This window comes from Onychostoma macrolepis, chromosome 07, assembly GCF_012432095.1.
Source record: "Onychostoma macrolepis isolate SWU-2019 chromosome 07, ASM1243209v1, whole genome shotgun sequence".
In the NCBI taxonomy this organism is placed as follows: domain Eukaryota; kingdom Metazoa; phylum Chordata; class Actinopteri; order Cypriniformes; family Cyprinidae; genus Onychostoma; species Onychostoma macrolepis.
In genome coordinates, this window is record NC_081161.1 from 28448028 (window position 1) to 28470429 (window position 22402).

General features: G+C 37.1%; 2 protein-coding genes across 6 annotated transcripts; both read left to right on the plus strand.

The window, feature by feature from the left end:
• Positions 1-172: 172 nt before the first annotated feature.
• Positions 173-10280, plus strand: muc15 (mucin 15, cell surface associated). Of its 2 annotated transcripts, none has more exons than XM_058782554.1 (4): positions 173-199; positions 6992-7787; positions 9100-9279; positions 9426-10279. In XM_058782554.1, exons 2-4 carry the CDS (start codon positions 7007-7009, stop codon positions 9545-9547), a joined length of 1083 nt encoding a protein of 360 aa, XP_058638537.1. In that variant the 5' UTR covers positions 173-199; positions 6992-7006; the 3' UTR covers positions 9548-10279. The 2 variants fall into 2 exon arrangements, with proteins under 2 accessions (XP_058638537.1, XP_058638536.1); XM_058782553.1 differs by lacking the exon at positions 173-199 and adding an exon at positions 5271-5404 and having other exon boundaries at positions 9426-10280.
• Positions 10281-11746: 1466 nt separating this feature from the next.
• dis3l (DIS3 like exosome 3'-5' exoribonuclease) lies at positions 11747-21412 on the plus strand. 4 transcript variants are annotated; one of them, XM_058783598.1, is made up of 17 exons: positions 11756-12209; positions 12783-12936; positions 13107-13235; positions 13769-13904; positions 14286-14453; positions 14547-14625; positions 14725-14904; positions 15161-15330; positions 15775-15936; positions 16091-16341; positions 17397-17489; positions 17616-18140; positions 18663-18817; positions 19320-19498; positions 19611-19756; positions 20264-20435; positions 20568-21412. In XM_058783598.1, the coding sequence occupies exons 1-17, from the start codon at positions 12080-12082 to the stop codon at positions 20910-20912; spliced, it is 3174 nt and encodes a 1057-aa protein (XP_058639581.1). In that variant the 5' UTR covers positions 11756-12079; the 3' UTR covers positions 20913-21412. The 4 variants fall into 4 exon arrangements, with proteins under 4 accessions (XP_058639583.1, XP_058639582.1, XP_058639581.1 ...); XM_058783599.1 differs by lacking the exon at positions 20568-21412 and having other exon boundaries at positions 11749-12209; positions 19611-19787; positions 20264-20400; XM_058783600.1 differs by lacking the exons at positions 19611-19756; positions 20568-21412 and having other exon boundaries at positions 11747-12209; positions 20264-20428.
• Positions 21413-22402: the final 990 nt, after the last annotated feature.

The following is a 22402-nucleotide window of genomic DNA, read 5'->3' on the forward strand; positions in this document are numbered from 1 at the left end:
CTGGAGGCCTCAAGGGACATGGACACGGGGAAGGCGTCCTGGGTGGATCAGGCAGTCTACGGAGCCACGGCGGAGCAGGGAGCCCGGGCGGCCATGGCGGGTCAGGGGACTCGGGAGGCCATGGTGGGTCTGAAGACTCAGGAGGGCTGGACGGGACCAGCAGAGACGAAGGAGACTCAGGAGCGCTGGACGGGACCAGGTGAGACGAAGGAGACTCAGTAGGGCTGGATGGGACTGCCTCCGAGGCCGCAGCCCCAGCCCCAGCCCTGGCCTCTACGGGGACACTCGCCAGTAGGTGGTGACAAGTGACTGTGTTTGTGAGCGAATCATTCACTGCAACACGGTTAATTCAGAAAGGATTTAGTGACTTGAGCAGTGTTAATTTCGTCGACTAAGACGAAAAATATTCGTCAACGAACCTTTTTTCTGTGACTAAGACTTTGACGAGCTAAAATTAATATCTGATGATAAAAACTATGATGAAATTTATGCCTTCATTAACAAGACGAGACGGGACTAAAATGTTATTTGAGGACTACCGGACATTCAAAATACATCCTATAGGCTAAGTTAACTGTATTGACTTTCAAAATGTGCGTCTGTCATTGGATTGCAATCAGATGAGGGGCGTTTATATCTAGTCAGTATGGCAGCCGCAGCGGACGGATAGTTACCAAAACGCCAACTAGCGATCTGAAACAATGGCCTCATCACCTGAAGGGGTTTTTTTTAGGGATAGAGTGTCCAGACGTCCCGTTATTCCCGGGAGTCACAGTTCGTTGTCGATTAACTTAAAGTTAGTGAAGGCGGGATAGGCGGAATCGCGCTGATAGAAGCGTTCTCTCTCGCGCACGCTCCACTTCTTCAGTTCTCATACAGCGCGCGATCAGTTCTCAGCGCTCAAATATTGTCTATTGTGTAAAGTATATAGTCAGTTATGGCTTAAGTGAGCGTAAACAGGTGGGTGAAAACTGAATGTGTGTCAGTATTACATGCATGCCTTCCGTCTTAGGGACAGCATTCCTATCCGTGTCATAAATGTTAACCAACAAAAGATGTTAAATAAATGTATAATTAAGTAAAGCTACTGTATCTGAAAAATGAGTTTAATTTGTATCTCTACCAAAAACTGAAAATGTATTCCAGTTTTTCCAAATTCAATCCTTGATTCAAATTTCTCATAAGCTTAATTGATTTGGTCTAAAGAGAGAAGAATTGATGACTATTTTTGTTTGAATACTACATATAAAATAGCTACCAAAATAAATGTTGTTAACGGCACTTTGACTAAAAGTTGACAAAAATACAATGAATTTTCGTCGACTAAAACTAGACTAAAACTATGAAAGACTCAAATGACTAAAATGTGACTAAGTCTATTAAGCATTTTCGTCTCTAGATAAAGACTAAGACTAAATCAAAAATGCCTGCCAAAATTAACACTGGACTTGAGTGAGTGAAATAATTCAGTAAACAGATTTGTTCACAATTTGTTTCACATGGATGTATTTAGGAAGGAAACTGTGTTGCTTGGAGACGTGGCTTTATTGTTTTCATTGTTGGAGCAAAAATAAACAAAATAACTGCCAACGTTGTGTTTAAAAGGTAAGTTACTCAATATTACCATCTTTTTCATTGAACAGTTGTATAAACTATTGTAATCATGCTTATGTTTGAAATATTAAGCTGCAGTACAATGAACATGATTGGTGACCATGGCTGTTAAACAAAGTCTTTCATGTTTTTTGTTGTTGTTGTTGTTGTTGTTTTTTTTGGGATGAGTGTCACATGAAAGACATTGCTTTTGTTAATTGATATAAATCTGAAATAAAATAAAATATAAGTATTCAATGAAAAACTTAAACATTTTCTGCAAACCTTCTGTAAAGGTTTATTGCATAACTTGTCTGCAGAGGTTTATTACTATAATTGATCTGTTCATGTAATTAACAACATTACTTCACATGTAGAATAAGAGATGATACTAACATTAAACATTCCCTTCACTGTCTGAATCCAAGACAGTATTACAGATACACTAACATCAACATCAACATACACACTCATCTAAAGCCAGAAATATATTAAAACACATTCTGGCCCTCAATTCGGAAAACTGTAAGATATCCCAGAGGCCAATAGAACAAAACATTCGTCTGATGCTTGAAAAATATTGCTTTATCTAAAGGCCTCATTTAAAACATTTTCCTTTGGCTTCTATGAATACCATTAAAATGTTTGAGCAAAACTCCTGCTGAACTTCAGTATTATAAACATTAAGAGAGTGAACTGTCTTTGTTGTGATCAAAATTGTTTGGCTTGCTTCTCCCTATATAATAAATCCTCACTCAAGGACATGATGTTCATGCTCTTTTAGTGTCCAGCTGCTAATCATATTTCATGTAGTATTGTAATTATTCATATTTGACACAATCACTGCATAAGTCTGTTACTTCACTATTCATCAGGTTCCCCCAGTCAAATGCAGTTTACAGCTCCCCCATGAGGTCTTAAATTGCAGGAGGCCCCAAATGAATTATTAAAAAAAACAAACATCTACTGTATGCTTTCGTTGGTATTACACTTTCCCTGTTTAAGTAGCTGACCTTGTCTTCGAGAATGCTGTCATGCAATGATCACTTCATATTTTATTCAGTTTTATTCAGCTTTCCATAAATACAGTGTGTGTTTTCTGTAAAGTCGGAGCTTGACAGCTACTGTGTGCTGCAGCTTTATAATGTGAAGCCCTGTAGTTTAATAGTCTGGCCTGTGGGCACCAGGCTTTTGTTCTCCAGGGGCAGTTAATGGCTCAATTTCATTTTATTCATTTGAATAGGAACCTTCTGCAAACAAAATTTTCCAATGCCCATATAAAGTGTGAACTGAAAACGCTTCGAGAGAAGTTGCCTAATTTAAAGGGTCAAGAAAGCAAATAAAGTAAATGTGATGTTGGTTGCTCCCTATACAGAAAAATTTCCAATAGAAAACAGCCCACATTGAGAAACACTGCCAGGCTTTCTTCTTTTGTCGTGACTATTACCTGTATAAGTTTATTTATTTATTAATAATTATTTCTAATTGTGTGATAATTATGTTAAATATTTTACTTTAACAACAACATTTAACATTTTACTTTAATATTTTCAATGAAAAAACTAATTCGTCTACATCTTGGATGACCTGAAGGTGAGTAGATTTTCAACTTTTCCTAAGTTTTAAACTACTTCTTTAAACATTTAATATAATTTCAACTGATTTGTTTCTTATGTTAAATAAAGGTGTAAGAAAAAACGATAAGGACATTGAAGGTCTTGATAAAGATGTTTATTGCAGCACAGCAGTGAAAAAGAAGTACCTTGGATTCAATGGAGTCAGAATGAACCCAGAGTATCCTAAACTTAAACCTTTTATACAGTTACAGTTTACTACCTGTAATGTAAATGAAATTGCTCCAGTCATAACAGCTGTGGTCTGTATGTTAATGAAGTTGAGACACCCCATTGTCTGAGTTGGTTCAATGTGTCCCACACCCATTCTACAATCAAACCATTTGCTCAGGATATGATCATCACAAATAGTGCAAACAGAACAATTTAACTGCTGACTTTCTTCTTCTCTATAATAAGCCATTTTGGGAAATGAGCTTGATCAAACATCTATTGTGGAGTGGAATCTGGGTCAGGACAGTCTGTAGTCTTTTACAAAGGGATAGTTACTAATAATCATTTAAAGGTAGACAAAAATTCTTTTAATTATTCAACACCTCAAAAAGAAAGAAAAAAAGAAAAAGCCAAAGCTGGTTTGGTGGTTTTAGCTGGACAGGGCGATGTGTGATTTCTGCAGGCCCAGCTTGGCCTGGCTTGGAGACAAGTTTAAACTATGATTAAGCCAGCTTGAAATGGAATGTTTCAGCAAGGTCTGCGGGTAATTCTTATGAGCAAATTGCGTTATGAATGTCAGAGCTTAATGCTGTTGTTGTTGTTTTTCTATTTACCAAACCAGACATTATATATTTTTTTTGTCCTGCCACAAAACAAACCATTTTTATTTTTATTATATAGTCTATAAATATTTGAATTTTTAATGAATGTTATATTTTATTTACATGTTTTCTTTTATTTTTTACTAAAATAAAATGTACAAAACTTTTCTTTCTTTACAAAAAGAGAATTTTCAACAAGCTTCAAAATTATACAGCTGTATAATGTAACTATAATTTCACAGTTTCTGGAAAACAACACCGACAAAAATGATTTATTGAATATACTTAAAAAAGTATTTAAGTAAACAGATTTTGTTGAAAGTTAGTCAACTAAATTTATTTAAATGTAGCTAAAATAAATTGATTGCAACCACTTACCTTAAAATATTTATTAAATTCAGTGAATGATTTTTTTCATTAAATTGCATATATTATGCATAACATTATCATCCTTACAGCAGGCCATCACTATTGTTGATACTCGGTATGTTAAAATTTTGGAACTGAGAATAAGTATGATAAAATATTTTTGGTAGTACCTTTAATATGCTGTACCTGCCATTTTGCTGGTCTGATAAGTGCAGCATTAACTTAAGTAAAAAGCAACTGAAATATGTGTTACTTTTAATGTAAGAACAATCATGCAACTGCTCCCTACAGAACGGAAAGAAATTATAATACACACTGCCCTCTGCTGGGCCATTATTGGAAGAGCGAGTCATCTGGCCAGTGTGTCCACTCTACCAGTAAATGATATTTCACAGGTTGTTCACAGATGTTTTAAATTCAGGCCCATGATTAACCATTAGAAACATAAACTATTCCTCATAAAGAAGTACAAATGTTTCATCATCCCAGTATGACATTGTTAAAATGCAACCTATGACCCCACTACGACAAAAGACAGCCTTATGACGCACATGGTCATCGGTCATGTAAAATAGCATGTGTCTTTTGTTACTGGCTAACGCTGAAAAGATATGGGGTGGAGGAAAGCAGATCTGAGCAACCTGTGTGTTTCCATGGACACAGGGCATGGGAGGAATGCTCAGAGGCCCAGTGTGTCTGGTGCTCCTCCCTTCAGGGAATTTGAGTTGTTCAAAGAATTCAAAATCTACCTCCAGGATAAATCTGTGTTCACTGATGAGGTGTGTGTGACTGACGTGTGAATGGAGATTGACGTTGAGTTTCAGTCCTAATTACAACTGACGCACATGAGTGCTTTATTTGCATCTAAGAAGTTTGATGCAGAGGCGTGGTTTGCAGGTGCAAATTCAGGAAAGGCCAGTTCCCAGGTAGTCACAAGCGAGACAGGTCCCTCCCCTTGCCTCTTGTCTCTGGATGCACACTCTCTGTACTCTCAAACCATTTTACTTCAACCTGCCTCGATCATCTCACCCGAGTCCAACAGGCAGCGCTCAGGTAGTTACACAGTTTTCATTTTTAATACATAGAAACCTATTGAGGAATGTTATTCTGCATTAAAATTAATTTGGCCTAGTTTGGTGTAAAATGGAGAGTAGGTATTAGATGTCTGTGGTATGAAGGCTATTGAAATTATGATCCGTCGAAGGGAGTCATGATTATAAATAACTTCAGAAATAAATGACCTTTGAGATGTTTGATGAATGGTGCCACATACGTTTAAGAGTTTTAATTCCTGAAAGTTATTAATAAAATTATGCATATAAGTATGAGTTTTTTTCTGGAGACACTGATGAACTATCTAATAAACAATGAACCAAAAAGGTATCCCTTAAACAAACGTTTGAAATATGATATATTATAGCTTAACCACACAGATATCTTCTCAGTGGGATATATTGTATTATTGACATCATATGACTGCTACACTTCCACATAGACATACCACAAGCTCATTACTGGGAAACCTGTTCTGGCACATTTTAAGATTATTAATAGAATATTTTCCTCCAGGAGGTAGAGAGAACTGTCTAAAATTGTGTTATTTAACACATGTACTTTAAATTTTGAATTTTACATTTTCATATAGACTTCACATGTTCGCTCAGAATAATGCCAGGAAACATAATACAAACTATAATAATAGTATAATAATAATAACTGACAAATATATAATTCATAAACTAACCGTAAAATAAAGAACAGCAATACAATAAATTTATATTTGTTGTAAATAATAAAAATAATTACACAACATGTGGTTCAGATATGACCTGCCAGATTAAATGTTCTATACTAAATACACACAAAAACAGGACACAAATGTGGAGTCCAAGTACTCTTTATTCCTTCAAACCCTTTCATTTCTGTAACACTATCACTGTTTAATTGTACTTTTGTTGGTGTCTGGCAATAATAGATGATGGCAGATGAACTGGACAAACAGGAATAACTGAAGTGACGACGGGATGGAAATAGTTACTCTGTTAGTCACGTCATGTTAAGTGTGGGTGTGTCTGTTCAACAGCATATCAAAATATAATACAGATACCAATTACTGACATTATCATGCCACGTCTATGTCTCATCAAAGCATATTATTTAAATATTTATACTAATATTTTTATGAGCATCGCTTTGCTCTTTGTGTTTTGTCATAATTTCCCTCAAAATGTGCATCTAAATATAGTTTGGGTGTGTACATTGAATACCATACACAGAACACAGAATATTGTATGCTCACCTCCTGTTATTGCAATGTACTGGCATGGTTGAATGGTGTACTCCTGCATCAAGAGGCTAGATACACTTCAGTGAAAAGGACTCATGGGAGTGGAACAAAGGGCTGCTAAATAAAGGTTTCTGAGAAAGAACACTTTCATTTTGTATAGAGAGAGATCATAGGTTTTGCCTTTCCCAAATGTTGATTAATTTTGGCAGCATTTATCTTTTGATTGATGCCAGCATGATGTCTACGTATATGCGATATAACTTATGTTGCATTTAAAATAGTGGAATATGTTCGGCATTGCTTATGTTTTTTTGTGATATACACATTCACTCCACACAGTCTTATTTTGGCAGGTAGAGGAACCAAACATGAAATTGCCACTAGGCATCACACTTGCACTCCTCTTGATACTACAAACGTTTCAACAAGTGTCCACCCAGATACCTGACGACTGGAAAAGAAGTGATGATACTACAGACAACAATGGAGAACAAACATTTGGTGAGGAAACAGCTGTTCAACCAAGTAAGAAAGACATACAAAGCAATGAGGATGCACAAGCCAAACCAGAGAGCAGTTCAGAAAATGAAGGACAAACATTTGGCTCATTTTATTATAGTCAAGGAGGAGAGCAGAATTCCACAAAATTGGATCAGAGCCCTGAGCAGTCTCCTGAGGAATCCAGTTCTGACAGTTCTGTTGCTACAGCACTGCCTCCAATGATCGCACTTAATTCAAGTTCTGAGCTCTCAGATACATCGGCAGAATCCAATGAAACACTGACACAGGACACAGCCACAAATACCACACCAGAGCCAGAACACACAAATGAATCTGCTCTGAATGACACATATACCACTCCCCAACCTGAGACTACCACAGCAGAGAGCAGCCATGATGAATCGGGTTCTGGATATTTGCCCTCAGATGATGTACCCACCAACAGCACTACTAAAAGTCCGACCACCACAACAGAAGATGAAAGAGTCCAGAACCAAACTACAGTGAGTCCAACTGAACCACCAGTATACAGAACTACAACGGCAGCAATTCCACCTCCCTTCCCTGCAAACGTCTCGACTCCTGCCTCAGAGGATACAGAAGTAATCCAGACCGAGCCTATTGACACCAGAGAGAATTCAGAAAGAGGTGAGACTCACAAATCAGCATTAATCAAGCACTAATAATCAGTGTTTATAAAAAAGACTAAGCTTAATTCAATGGCTGAGAAGTTTTGTCATTTGATACATCAGTACATTTTTTTTAATGAAGCAGCACAGCTTTGATGTGTTCCTTGAACACCAAATTATCATATTAGAATGATTTCTGAGAGATCATGTGACACTGAAGACTGGAGCAATGGCTGCTGAAAATTCAGCTTTGACATGACAGGAATACATTTCAAACATCATAAAATAGAAAACACACAAATCACAAATAATACAAATATTTTACTGTATTATTGTTTAAATATTGCCTTGGTGAGTATAAAGCCTAAGATACACTGCACGATTTTCGGCTGTCCTAGACGAAAGAGTGGCATCGTGAAACAATCGTGGCCAATCAGAAATCGCTGCAATTGCTTCACGATGCCAGTCTTTCGTCTGGGACAGCCGAAAATCGTGCAGTGTGTTTCGGGCTTTAGACATTAAAAATCTTGCAGACGCCAAACTTTTGAACAATAAGTGTTAAAATGATATGAAAATATTTAGCTGAAATAGAATTCTCACTCTAAATCTGGGTCGCTGATAGTGTTTTGACCTTTTATAAGCATTATTTCACTCTCCAGTTCCACAGCACAAAGATCACACAAATCTTTTCATTTCATCCCTCAAGCTAACCCTCATTCTTTGCTTCTCAATTCAGTCATAAAATACATATTTGCTGCTGTTCCTCCAAGTTGGATTGGATTTCAGGCTTTGTTTGTCCCCTGCTCTGGGCCAGAGTGTCTAGTTACTGACACCTCACTTCCCTCACAATAAGAGTGGTGTTCACCCTGCAGATATTGGGAGGGGCACCTTTCGGGGGTCAGGTGTGGACCAATGTGACAAAGAACACCTGACATTGCTGGAGAACAAATTCCATGACCTTTTGAGTGAATGTGACTCTAACCAATCTGTGTCCAAACAGTATTCTGAACTGAAAAGAAGAGTTAAATTTGCATGTTCAGAATAATTTTTATATATTCAGATGGTTTTGGCCTGATGAAATATACTAATAAATTTCAGGAAAATTACGACTTTAAAAAAGCTCTTTAAAAATTGTAACCTAGCATGTCCTCTGATGGTGTTGGTCCGAATTGACAAAAAATTTGTCCATGACAAATTTTAAGCAAGAAACTCCATGGTAAAGGCAACCACAATTAATATCAGTCCAAAAATTTTTTTTTTTTTTTTTTAATTCGCTAATGTGGTCATGTGTTGTTTCATTGTTACAATAAACATGAAATATATCTTTACAGGTTTATCTTCAGATGTTTCAGATGGTACCGAAAGCAAGAAAGGGCAGGCATGGACCATCGTCCTAGTCATTGGGATTGTAGTGGGGGTCCTGGCCTTGGGAGCATTTATCTTCCTGAATCGAAGGAACAGAAGAGACTTCTCACACAGAAAACTGGTGGAAGAGATGTCACCTGATCCAGGTAATATAAAACTCTCCTGTCATTATTTGCATCGCTTTGAACCAAGATCCATGTGAATATATGTGAGGGCTTCTATGAACATAATACAGAATCATTTTTTCACTGTGATGCACTCATTCATATAATTTTTTCTCATTTTTTCAAAGTTCTCCGACTGGATAACAGTGAGCCACTAGACCTGAAGTTTGATGGATTTGGTTACAACAATCCAGGACTACAAGAAGACAACATCCAGATGACCAACTTTCCACAGGGACGTTCAAAATGAGAACAAACCTGTGATGCCAAAGACATTTTATTTAATGTTGCACCCATGTGTAGACAAAAGTATGTAATTAAGAAATCATTGTCATTTTTAAAGTGATTTGCCAAAACAATCACAAGGCAATTTTACATAACTGAACAATCAAAACATTTTTTTTAATGTTAAGTAGTGTCTTTTGTTTGAATGTTTTAGATGATCAGAAGGAATCAAAATCTGAAGGATATTTCTATACTGGGCACTTTTTAATGGATCTGCAAAGTATTGGATTGTATGTCTGCTTCTAATTGTTCAAGAAGTTTGTTTACTTGACACAATTATTGTATAATGTCAAAACCTGTATATGCAAGATGGTGGAAATTATCAGCATTATGACACAGCTTCTGCACAGCAGTTTTGGTCTATAAGATCAAGATTATGTCAGTGAGCTGGAAGAACATCTATTGGCTTTTTGCCACGTTGAATTTTCAGACAAAGGCCTAATACCTTTTTTGTAAGCCTATAATATTTGACGATTTTTTTAGTTTACAAAAGCTCTAAACAAAATACAGAATAAACAGGACAGTAGGTTCTCAGATTATTATAAATAATAAAATAATAAAATAAAACTTGTCTCCGTGTCTGATTATTGTCGGTCCGTGTACGTTTTGATCAATTGTTTTTCAATTTGAAATTAAATAAGCAGAAACCAGAAAACGGTCGTTTTGACAAAACAAACTTTTCCCCCATTAAAACAAACGCTCAGTTTGTGGTCCATTATTAATTTAATGAAAAAAAAAAAAAAAAGAAACTCACTTATAGGCTATTAAACAAATAAATAAATATATATATTAACAAAAGCTCTGCGCGTTTGCCGGAGTCGCTATGGTCCTGTCAATCTCGCGCTGCGGCTCGTGCTGTATGAAGCAGATGCTTGTCTGCTGGCCAACTCAACTAGGCTTCATTATTTATGTTAGGCGGCAGGCCTATTGTATAAAAATCGGTGGATGGCCGAGCACACCGGCACAAACTTTAAGAGTTAGTTATTTATCTATCTACTTATTTATCAACATGTTACTAAGCGTCGAGGGCTGTGCACACTCATAACATAAATCCTGGCTAAATGCAACATTCCCGCAGCTTTGATTAGCCTACAGTAGCCTGCAGTAAAAATTAAATCCACCCTCAGGCCTCAGCCGATTTGCATTTACAGTAGGCTCATGTCCAAAACTGAGCGTACTGTCTAAAAGTGCTCGAATTGAGGTACGCGGGCTCCCTCTAGTGGTACGCAGAGGAATCACTGAATTAAATATAAATTAATGTTAAAACACTTTTAAAAGGTTTGCAAGGTTAGTAAATGAAGCCTGTTAATTTTTTTTTGATCAAGTACTGTACATTTTTTACTTTACATTTAAGTACAGTACAGTTTTTTTGTTTTACTTTTTAAGTACAGTACAGTTTTTAATTAACTTTTATGTACAGTGCATTTTAATTTAATCATTTAAGTTTTTTTGTTTACCTGTATGTAAGCACAGCGCAGTGTTAATGTTCAAACTGTTTTTACAATGTTTAAAGTGGCCGACAATAATAAATATTCTTATTAGGAATAAAACACCCTCATTTTTGAACTGTGCATAGCTGTAGCTGAATAATTAGGCCTACTGCGCTATAATTAATAATTAATTAATGATCAGTTATAATTACAGACTTGTCACAGCACTCATTTGTAAACCATTTTTGGATAAAAGTGTCTGCTAAATGATTAAATGTAGGCTAAATGTATAAAATGTTAAAATTTTAATAATGAAAATTTAGTGCAGGTTTCCAATGTATGTAAGACACAACAATTCTGACATTGTAGGGACCCCCTGAGTCTATTTCTTGTTCTGCAGTCTATGGGTAGCGCAGCGTCACCATACAGATCTAACAACATGCACAGCTAAATAAAACAGGCTGGGTGCTGATTACAATTTCTGAAATAAATATTTCTGCGAAACGCGTTAGGTTGCACAGAAGAAAGCCCGATCTAGGACCTGCCCCGTACAGCAGCAGAGGACTATTATTTTGCTGAACGAACTGAGGATGACGTCACGGGCTCAGATTTGGTTGGCCAATCGGCGGAAAGGGGCGTGTCATGACACTAATTTTGCAGTTGTTTATCCGTTTTCTACGGATAAACAACATAAACATTATCCGTTTTCTACCCGTGAACCAAAAAAACGAAAATCGAGCCAAAATCTCGTTTTTTCGTTTTTTTGAACAAATGAAAAAAGACAAAACGACCGTTTTCTGGTTTCTACTTATTTAATTTCAAATTGAAAAACAAATGATCAAAACGTACACGGACCATTGCCTAATCAAAATATTGTTAAGAGCACAGTCTATGGTTAAGAGTAACGTTAGGCCTTGTGAGCTTGTTCGCGTCCTCCAGTCCTGTAGATGGCGCAGGTTCCTTTCAAACATAAAAAACACATTTTGATAAACATGGCAAAGAAGAATAGAGGAACCCTGCTTGTTGTTGAATGTTACTAATAGTAATTTATTGTGGAAGGTCCGGTCATGATTAAAATCGAGAAAGTTTTACATTTGAACAGCTCAAAGGGTAGAAAGGTCCGCGTTGTTCGGGAGCACTATGTGAGGGAACAGGTGCCTTGTGGAAGCTCCCTCTGTCAAGCGGGCTGTCATAACGGTAGGGAGAACACTAGCCAAAAAAACAAAGACAACATGAAATACGTGTTTATTATTATTATAGTGAATGGATCAGTATACAAACAGAACTAGGTAGCTAACAACAGGCAATCTTAAATTATGTGGTCTTTACATTCTAAAGTGAACTATAGCTTTACGAATTGTTAACTTACATAACAATCTTTGTCATTTGGCTTATTACAGTATTATGTGTATATATTGGTGACTAAATGTTGTATAACACGCCCTCTGGAGTGATGTCAGAATCGATCATCTCATTTAGGTTAAACTTAATGTAGATGTTCAGTAATGGAACAAATGTAAGTTTACAGGTTGTTCTACTTAACCTTTTATTCACCTTACCAAACTGTTAATGATCAGTGATTTACAGAGACTACTTCAAACATGCAAACATTAATTTCAGGGTCAAAAATAAATAAAAATAAATAAATAAAATAAAACATTAATTGCAGGGTGTTTTTGTGTGTGAGGTTATTATTTTATTGTGTTCTGAATTTAGCTAATAAGATAATAATGGTTTGCAATATATTATTGACCATTTGCGCTTCAATAGACGGGAAGGTGCTGTCTGGAGATGTGACCCACTATGTGGTTCCCGATGTGGGAGTGGTTCGGGATTTCCTGGAGATACTGGAGTTCAGGGAGCTGCAGGGGATCGTGTTGACCCAGACAGCCTACCAAACTGTTCAGCACACCCGTGGACGCAGGTCAACCCCTCAAATATCATTTTTGACATCAGATTTTAATTTACTTATTAACTAAACCAAGTATTGTAAATCCTAGCATTGTGTGTCAATAAAATAGGAAAGTTCCCTCAGGAAATTTGGAAGGGTAAGTTTTACAGGTTGCTTTCATAGTTGCGTTTTGTCTTGTACAGGCACTATAACAGACTGCGTGCTTTACTGAAGGACCCTCGCCATGATTGTGTGCTGTTTGCCAATGAGTTTCAGCAATACTGCTACTGCCCCAGGGACAAGGGCGAGTCTCAGGACAAATGGCATACAAGGCGAGTCCTGACTATAGAGTATTACGCTTTCTTTTAGGCATTTTTTACTTTGAGAAAAGGTTATTGAGAGTATTAATAGACTGTAGAGCAGGCCTTTTCAAAGTCATAGACAGTGGGCCTCCCTTTTGACACAACATACACAATGGCACCTCCCCACCCTCTAATTTTGTAGTAATTTTCAATAGTATTAAAAAATGCTTTTTAATTTTCATAGTTCAAAATGTATGTATATAGTGCAACAACAAAAACCATGCAAGGAAAAAAAAACATTTATTTAAAGCATTTTTAATGCAAACAAGCCCCACACTTTGAAAACCCTGGCTATAGTATAATAAAGTATTCGATTTGAATCAACCTCAAGTTTTAAGAATGTCATGCATTTTGTCTTTCAATATACAATAGAACTGTGCAAGTATAATTTCAAAAACAAACAAACAAGTAAAGCAAATTCAACCTTTTTGAGAAGTGAGCACATAGACACTTCATTGACCTGAGCTGTAGAAAAAAAAATCCCTATGTGCATTCTGTTCCAGAAATGTGTACAATGCAGCAGTTTGGTACTATAATCATCTAGCTGGACTCCAGCCGGTGGTCATGATTACAGAAGATATTAATGCTATTTCAGAATTCAGTGCCTTAAACAGTGGAGTGTATGTCATCTCTACTCAGGTATATTTTTATTTTATTTCCTGTGAAATCTCTGATGTTGAATTGTCAATATCTTTCTTTCTGTATAATAACCACTAAATTGTAGAATCGATTGTTGTTCTAGCCTCATTCCTCTTTCTATGACTCTGTGGTTTTTGTTTCAATAATCTATTTTTCATGTTCATTTATTTATTTATTAGACAATGTATGATCAATCTTTCAGGGTTTATTTTGTGATAGTGACAGGCTGATTATACATTATCCATACATGTGTTTAACTAGTAAAAAAAATGTCAAGAACTGGGATTACTCTGTTTTGTATTTCACAAATATGACTAAATGAGTGCAATAAATGAGACCAACATACTTGTCCATAGGTAACACCAGTGAACTCTATTGTAGGAGTACCTGTTAAGTTTCTGGCCGGACCTGCAGGCCGCCCATGATCTGTACAACTCCATTGCTCAGACTCTTCAAGAGCGAGAGAGTGAGGGAGTAGAGAAAGTGTACGCTGAACACCTGCCTGCAGAGGTGATGGAGGCTGGTATAAAATCTGGCAGGTACATCCAGGTAAGTGCCTCTCACTCCTGTTATTTAAACCAGATCTCTTTCTTGGTAGTGGCTTATGGAAACTACATTCCAACCCACTCCTTTCCCTTAAAGGGTATCCTCAGTGTGAACAAACATCGAGCACAGAATGAGGCGTTTGTCCGTTATGAGGGTTCAGCCAGCAAAAATACAGGTTTTTACCAACATGCTTGTATCAGTCGTTCAAATTTTACTTATTATGGTATTATGGTCTTTTACCTTTGATCCTGCCTGTGTGGTCACTTGCTTTTAGAGCTAAATAGTGATGTGCTGATCAATGGAGCAAAGCATCGTAACCGGGCGGTGCATGGAGACGTGGTTGTCATAGAGCTGTTGCCCCGTAATGAGTGGAAAGGCAGGACTATGGCACTAACAGAGGGTCAAGGGGAGGAGCAGCCACTGGAGGAAACACAGAGTCAGCCTATGCCCACAGGTAATCATGGATGTATGATGATTACAATTGGTCCAGAAGCCAGAAGCCAATCACTGGTGCTAAAAATGCTTTTATTATTACTTGAAAATTATATTGAAAAAATGTGTTCTTCATTTTACGTCTTTCGGGTAACTTTCAGGTTCAAATGACAACATTTCCAAAGTTTCAATGTGGGAGGAGATTTTTGGACCTCGCTGTAGATGGATAGTTGTATAAGTTGTGGTTGTTTTTTGACTCTCTCCTCTCTTTCCTGTAGGCAGGGTTGTGGGTATTCTGCAGAGGAACTGGAGAGACTACGTTGTGACTTTTCCTCCTCTTGAGGAGGTGCAGTCACAGAGTCGAAATTCACAAAAGATTCTGGTTATTCCATGGGACTACCGCATCCCTAAAATCCGGATCAGCACACAGCAGGCTGAGGCTCTGCAGGTGGAGATATAATTCAGCATTTTATTTGCCAATAAAAGCTATATTAGCAGATCTTTTTTTGCAGCAAGTGGAATGTTTACATTATTGCTGACACCATTTGTTAGTATTTAAATCTTTAGTAGAAAATTAGAAATAATTACTCTTATTCAGTAAAGATGCACTAAATTGATCAAAAGTGACAGTAAAGATGTTTATAATGTTACAAAATATTTTTTAAATGAATGCATTTATTTTGAATGTTTCACGAAATACAGCCCAACTGTTGTTAATGGTTTACTGTGTTATCATATTATACAATAAATTGCATTTTAAAATACACTAAAATACAAAACAATTCAATATTAATTCACTGTAATTTTACTGTAATTTTGTTCAAATAAATGCAGCCTTGGTACGTGTGAGATGCTTAAAATATTAAATCTTTAATATTGCTTCTCTGTGTAGGATCAAAGAGTGATTGTGCGTCTGGATTTGTGGGAAAGTACTTCTGTTTACCCCAATGGCCACTGTGTGAGGGTGCTTGGGAAAGCAGGCGAGCTGGAGACTGAGATTCAGACCATCCTGTTGGAGAACTGCATCCATGTTCCACCATTCTCAGAGGCACAGGTGGGGTCATAGTATCGGCATCTGAGTTAAATAATTTCAAAGGTTTAAACTGTGATTTTTGCCTGACGAATAGAGTGAATCCTCAATAGTAAAGCCTTCAAAAAGGTACAAGGTGTATTACTATAAAAGTCAGTGTTTTTGAATGTTTCCTTAGTTGCGAGAGATGCCAGTTAACACAGAGGAGATCCGGTGGCAGATGGACAGCAGTGAAGTGTCCTCTCGGCGGGACCTGAGAGACACACACCTGGTTTTCAGTATCGATCCCAAGGGCTGTGAGGATGTGGATGATACCTTGTCTGTGCGGCCTCTGCCCGGGGGGAAGCAGTTAGAGCTGGGTGTCCACATTGCTGATGTCACTTACTTTGTCAGGGAGGGCTCTCTTACAGATCTGGAGGCACGGTCAAGGTATGGAAACTTGCCAGTTATTCAAAAAATAGTGGTGGATTAATAGAGTATATTATTGTATAATATGTTTTTATTTTTATGTGTTTATATAATTGTTTAGTCTCATATTTTGATGGTACACAAGAATAATGATTATTCCGTACACTAAAGTTTAAAATTGCAGGGATTGGTAAGATTTTTATATTTTTGTTTTTGAAAGGCATCTCTTATGTTTACCAAGACTGTTTATTTGATCAATAATACAGGAAAAACAAGAAATATTGTGAAATATTATTACAATGTAAAATAACTGTTTTGTATTTTAATACATTTGAAAATGTAATTTATTTGTGTAATGGCAAAGCTGAATTTTCAGTAGCCATTACTCCAGTTTTCATTGTCACCTGATTATTCATAAATCATTCTAAAATTCTTGTTTGGAGCTTAAGAACCATTTCTGATTTCTTATTATTATCAATTTTAAAAGCAAGTTATGCTGCTTGATATTTTTGTGGAAATCGTGATACTTTTTTTTTTTTTTAGAACATTTTGGTAAATATGAAATATGAATCTTATGCAACATTATAAATGTTTTTACTGTCACTTGATCAATTTAATGTGTCCTTGCTCAAAAGTATCAATAAAAAAAAATCTCAAGCCTTATCTAAACCAAGACTGATAATATTTTGCTTATTATAAATGCACGTTGCAGTGTCTGCTGCTTTAAATGTTCGAGCTTAAGTTAGGTGGATTCTCATTAGCTGACTATGTCTTCATCATTCATCAGCTGGAAAAAACTAAATTGTTCAGAAAGTGATTCCAGTGGTTCTGGTGTGGACTTTATTCACATAGAATTTTAATTTAGAATTAATAAAGCTTAAAGCTTTATCATTATCTTCATAGTTACCGTTCTTGGTGTGAATGGGCCTTTACTGACCCCAAACATTCGAATGGTTGTGTATGTTTATTATCACATTTCTGTGCTGAATGTGCATTTGTACATATTTAAATAGCATCTAATACTACAGTAACTAAAGTATACATTAAATAAGTTGCATCTTTTTTTCTAAACTCAGGGCAACCACTTACTACCTGGCTGACCGCAGGTATGACATGCTTCCAGCAGTTTTGAGTGCTGATCTGTGCTCCCTCCTTGGAGGAGTGGACCGGTGAGTAACACTCAAACCTTTCCCTGCTTTTTGAGACTTGACCTAATATGCTGCTGGAATCTGTGGATTTTCTCTCTGTATTCTTTAATTGAAAATAACAGGGAATCACTTTGTGATATGTTCCAGATATGCCATGAGTGTGCTGTGGGAGCTGGATGCTGAGACACTGGATGTGTGTACAGTTTGGTACGGTCGGACTCTAATCCGCTCCTCCTATCAGCTTCACTATGAGCTGGCCCAGAGTCTGCTGAACGGCGAGGTGGTTGAGGTACCTGAGCTAAGCCAGCTCAAGGGTTCACAGCGAAGCCAGAAACTGGCTGAACTCTTGCAGGCCCTAGAGACCCTGACGAGGGTGGCCAGACACCTCCGTGCACAGAGAGATAAGGGTGGTGCTCTGGAGTTGGAGGGGGTGGAGGTGAGGGCTCAGCTGGATGAGGAGAAGAACATTACAGCCCTTGTGCCCAAACAGCCTCTGGAAGTTCATGAGACTGTGGCAGAGTGTATGATTTATGCCAACCACTGGGTGGCACGCAAGATACAGGAGAACTTTCCACATCAAGCTCTTCTTCGTCATCACCCACCACCCAAACAGGAGTTCTTCAATCACCTCATCGACTGTGCCAAGGCCCGTGGCTTTAGTATTGATACAAGGTAAAAATAATTTTCAAAACTTTGGGTAAGATTTTCTTGAAATAAATCACCAAGACTGAGTACAAACTGTAATATTGTAAAATAACTGTCTGAATTTTCAGCAGCCATAACTTCAATCTTCAATGTCACTTGGTCCTTCAAAAATCATTCTAATATGCTGATTTGGTGTTCAAGAAACCTTTCTTATTATTATCGATGTTGAAAACAGTTGTTCTGCTTAATATTTTTGTAAAAACCTGATACATTGTTTTTCAAAAGAACAGCATTTATTTGAAATTATACATATTTTGTAACATTTTAAATGCCTTTACTGTTGCTTTTGATTAGTTTAAATAATTCTTTCTGAATAAAAGTATTTTCTTTTTATCTTACGGACTCCAAACATTTGAATAGTATTGTATATCTAAATAAAGATAGAGCCAAAATAAATAAATATAATAGAATAATAATATAATCAGTATGGTGAGAGATGGATTGCATACATGCATGTATATTTACGTGTGTCTGCATTGCTTCATCTAGGTCAAACAGAGCTCTTGCTGATTCTCTGGAACAAGCTGTGGATCCTCGGGACCCCCTGGTGAACAAGTTATTGAGAATGATGGCCACCCAGGCAATGTCTAATGCCCTTTACTTCTCTACAGGAGCCTGCCCAGAAGAACAGTACTATCACTACGGTACATGCTTTTCATTCTGCCATCATTACAGATCATTTGTAATCTCATTATTGCAGATTACAGACGTTCATTTAAGCAGAGTAGCTGGTTGCTCATTGTTGTTACTGCTATAGGCCAAATCTTTGTAGTAGTAGTATGAATGAAAAATGAAAATTTCCTCGTCATTTACTCACCCTCATGTCACCAAACCTGTGTAAGTGTCTTCTTATGTTGAGACACAAAAGAAGATATTTTGAAAAATTTTGAAGAACCAAACAGTTGTTGGTCCCTATTGACTTCCACAGTAGGGAAAGAAATACTATAAAAGTAAATAGGGACCATCAACTTTACCAGCATTCTTCAAAATATCTTCTTTTATGTTCAACATAAGACATTTTCTATTTTGGGTGAACTATCTCTTTAAATCCTTAATTGACATAGAGGCATATTGGTCACTTTGCTTGCTAGAACTAAGAAAAAGATGAAAGCTTAAATTTGGTCTTGCTGTTTATGTCATTTTCAGGTCTTGCTCTGGATCGATACACTCACTTTACCTCTCCAATCAGACGTTATGCCGATGTATTAGTTCACCGGCTGCTCATGGCTGCTATTCAGCTGGAGAAGGAAGGATCACTGAGCAAACCCTTAGCCAGTAACAAAGAACTTGAGGAACTAGTTCAACATATCAACAATAAAAACAGAGTAAGTGGGGGCCATTAGCTTTTGTATCAATACTTTATTGTAGTAAAACTGCAGTAATATAATTCTCAGGAAATTACCTCAACACTTTCTGCACTCTCTGTTTGTGTGACAGGCAGCACAGCATGCACAGAAGCAGTCCACAGAGCTCTTCCAGTGCCTCTACTTCAGAGACAAAGACTCCAACACAGATGAGCGCTGTGTGGCTGACGCTGTGATCTATGCTGTCCGAGCTAATGGCTTTCTTGCCTTTGTACCACAGTAATGACCTGCTTATGGAATATTAATTCATGTTTGTACCAAAGAAAATGTTACACACAAAATATTAAGACAAGTGTACTATACTATGTATGCACACTCTGATATTTGATTAAAAATTCATTAAAACAGCAATATAGTGAGATATAAATTTAAAATGTGGAAAGCTGAATATTCAGCAGCCATTACTTCAGTTGTCAGTGCCACGTGATCCTTCAGAAATCATTCTAATATGCTGATCTGGTGCTAAAGAAGCATTTCTTATTATTACTAGTGTTGAAAACAATTATGCTGTCTTGCTTTGAAACGGCATTTATTTGAAATAGAAAGCATGTTTTGGAAGTTAATGCTGAATAAAAAAGGGAAATAATTCAAAAGTAATCAGTTTATTTTAAACAAAAATCTTACTGAGCCCAAACTTTTGAATGAAAGTGTACGCTAAAAGTATCTCTTGCGTATAATGTGGACATGCTGTTTGATTTCAAGCTGCTGTAACACTTATTCACACAGGTATGGTGTGAAGGGAGCTGTGTATCTTAAGGATCGAGAGGGTCAGGTGGTCAGTATTGATGGAAATGGAAGGTGCGAGTGGAAGGCTGGGACACTGCAGAGATACCCTGACAGGATCAGCACCTGCACCAGCATTGGAACTCATACATTTTACCTCTTTGACCACGTTACAGTATGTATATTCTCAGCAAACAGCGAAAACACCTTGTTTGTGGCACCTTTATTTGGACTGTCATGGATATGTCTGTTACATCCTCTAACATCATGTTTTCTTTCTTCCTTTTGTACCTGTCTTCCTCCGCAGGTTCGTATCTCTGTAGAACCGTCCCGTTGCCATGCTGACAGCTTGTGTCTGGAGCTTATCAGCAACAAGCCCCATTGCCCTGTGCAACCCGAGTCACAGCCAGCTGGTCGCGGTCGGTCTGAGCTGGTTCAGGAAGTGGTGCGCTGGGCAGAAGAAGCCTCCCTCCAGGCAGAGGAAGAGAGGGTGAGGAAGCCCAAACTGAGCAGGGAGGAGAGACCGTTCAGACAGAGCAGGACACCAAACCTCTATGTCCTGTTACAGGAGATCAGTGAACTTGCCCTACTGGATCTGTCTGTCTGTCAAATCAGAAATACAGAGGAACAGACTTGCACTGCATCTTCTTAGCCCTTTACTGCTATTTCTACAATTGATTAGAAAGCTTTAGGGATTGTTTTTTAATATTTGTCATGGACTTCCATTGAAGTGTCCAGATGTGAACTGACAAAAATGAGTTAAACTTACTCAGGATTTATGAACACTGGTTTCTTTGCATTGTCCAATACATGAATTCTCAAGGTAATGTTGGTCGAGTTCTTCACCTTAGTTTCCTGTGAAGTCAGTGGCTTTATATTTGAAGACCAGCTTTTGGACTGCAGATACACTCTAGGCATCATCTTCTAGTATGGTGTCAAGTTTTAATTTCAATGAGGCAAATGAAATGAAATCAAATGAAAAACATTATTTAAGAGAAACCAGTATGTAACCTAAATATTGTTTGAAGCAGGCTAATAGATTTCCAAGATGCTTGCATTTGTTAATTCTTTCCATTTTGATCATGTAAAAATTTTAAATATTTTTGGAAATAAAATGTATTTTGATGTCACCAATGTTTTTATGATCCACATTTCCTTTTCTTCTATGATTCTACAGAATTAAAGTGTGAGACTCTTAAGCATCTCTACTGAAGGCTGGAATACACTTTTACCCAAATATGTGCCCTAATTTAACGTTAAAACTAGCTGCACATTATCAGTCTTGAGCCGAAAAATAAATAAAACCTTAACATTTTTGTTATGTGTCTCCTGGCAACAAGTCGTATTTATTTTGTGCTCGGAACGACTTTAAATGGCATTGTGTGATCCTTGGTCGTTTAGTGTATGACACCTAGGCCCAGTTTCACAGACAGGGCTTAGACTAAACCAGGATTAGGCCATAGTTAATCAATTAGGACATTTAAGTAATTTTTATAAATGTGCTTAGGAAAAAAACATTACTGGTGTGCATCTTGAGACAAAACAAAGAAACAAATATATTTTAAGATCAGTCATTGCAAGTTTCTTTCAGTTGAAACAGCTCATGACTTAGTTTAGTCTAGGACTAGGCTTAAGCCTCGTCTGTGAAACTGGGGACTAGTGTTTTAAGTCATATACTTCAAAATTAGTGCTGTCAAACGATTAATCACATTCAAAATAAGTTTTTGTTTACATAATATACAGTGAGGAAAATAAGTATTTGAACACCCTGCTATTTTGCAAGTTCTCCCACTTAGAAATCATGGAGGGGTCTGAAATTGTCATCGTAGGTGCATGTCCACTGTGAGAGACAATCTAAAAACAAAACAAAAAATCCAGAAATCACAATGTATGATTTTTTTAACTATTTATTTGTATGATACAGCTGCAAATAAGTATTTGAACACCTGTCTATCAGCTAGAATTCTGACCCTAGTCTGCCTTTAAAATGTCCACCTCCACTTCATTTATTATCCTAAATTAGATGCACCTGTTTGAGGTCGTTAGCTGCATAAAGACACCTGTCCACCCCATACAATCAGTAAGAATCCAACCACTAACATGGCCAAGACCAAAGAGCTGTCCAAAGACACTAGAGACAAA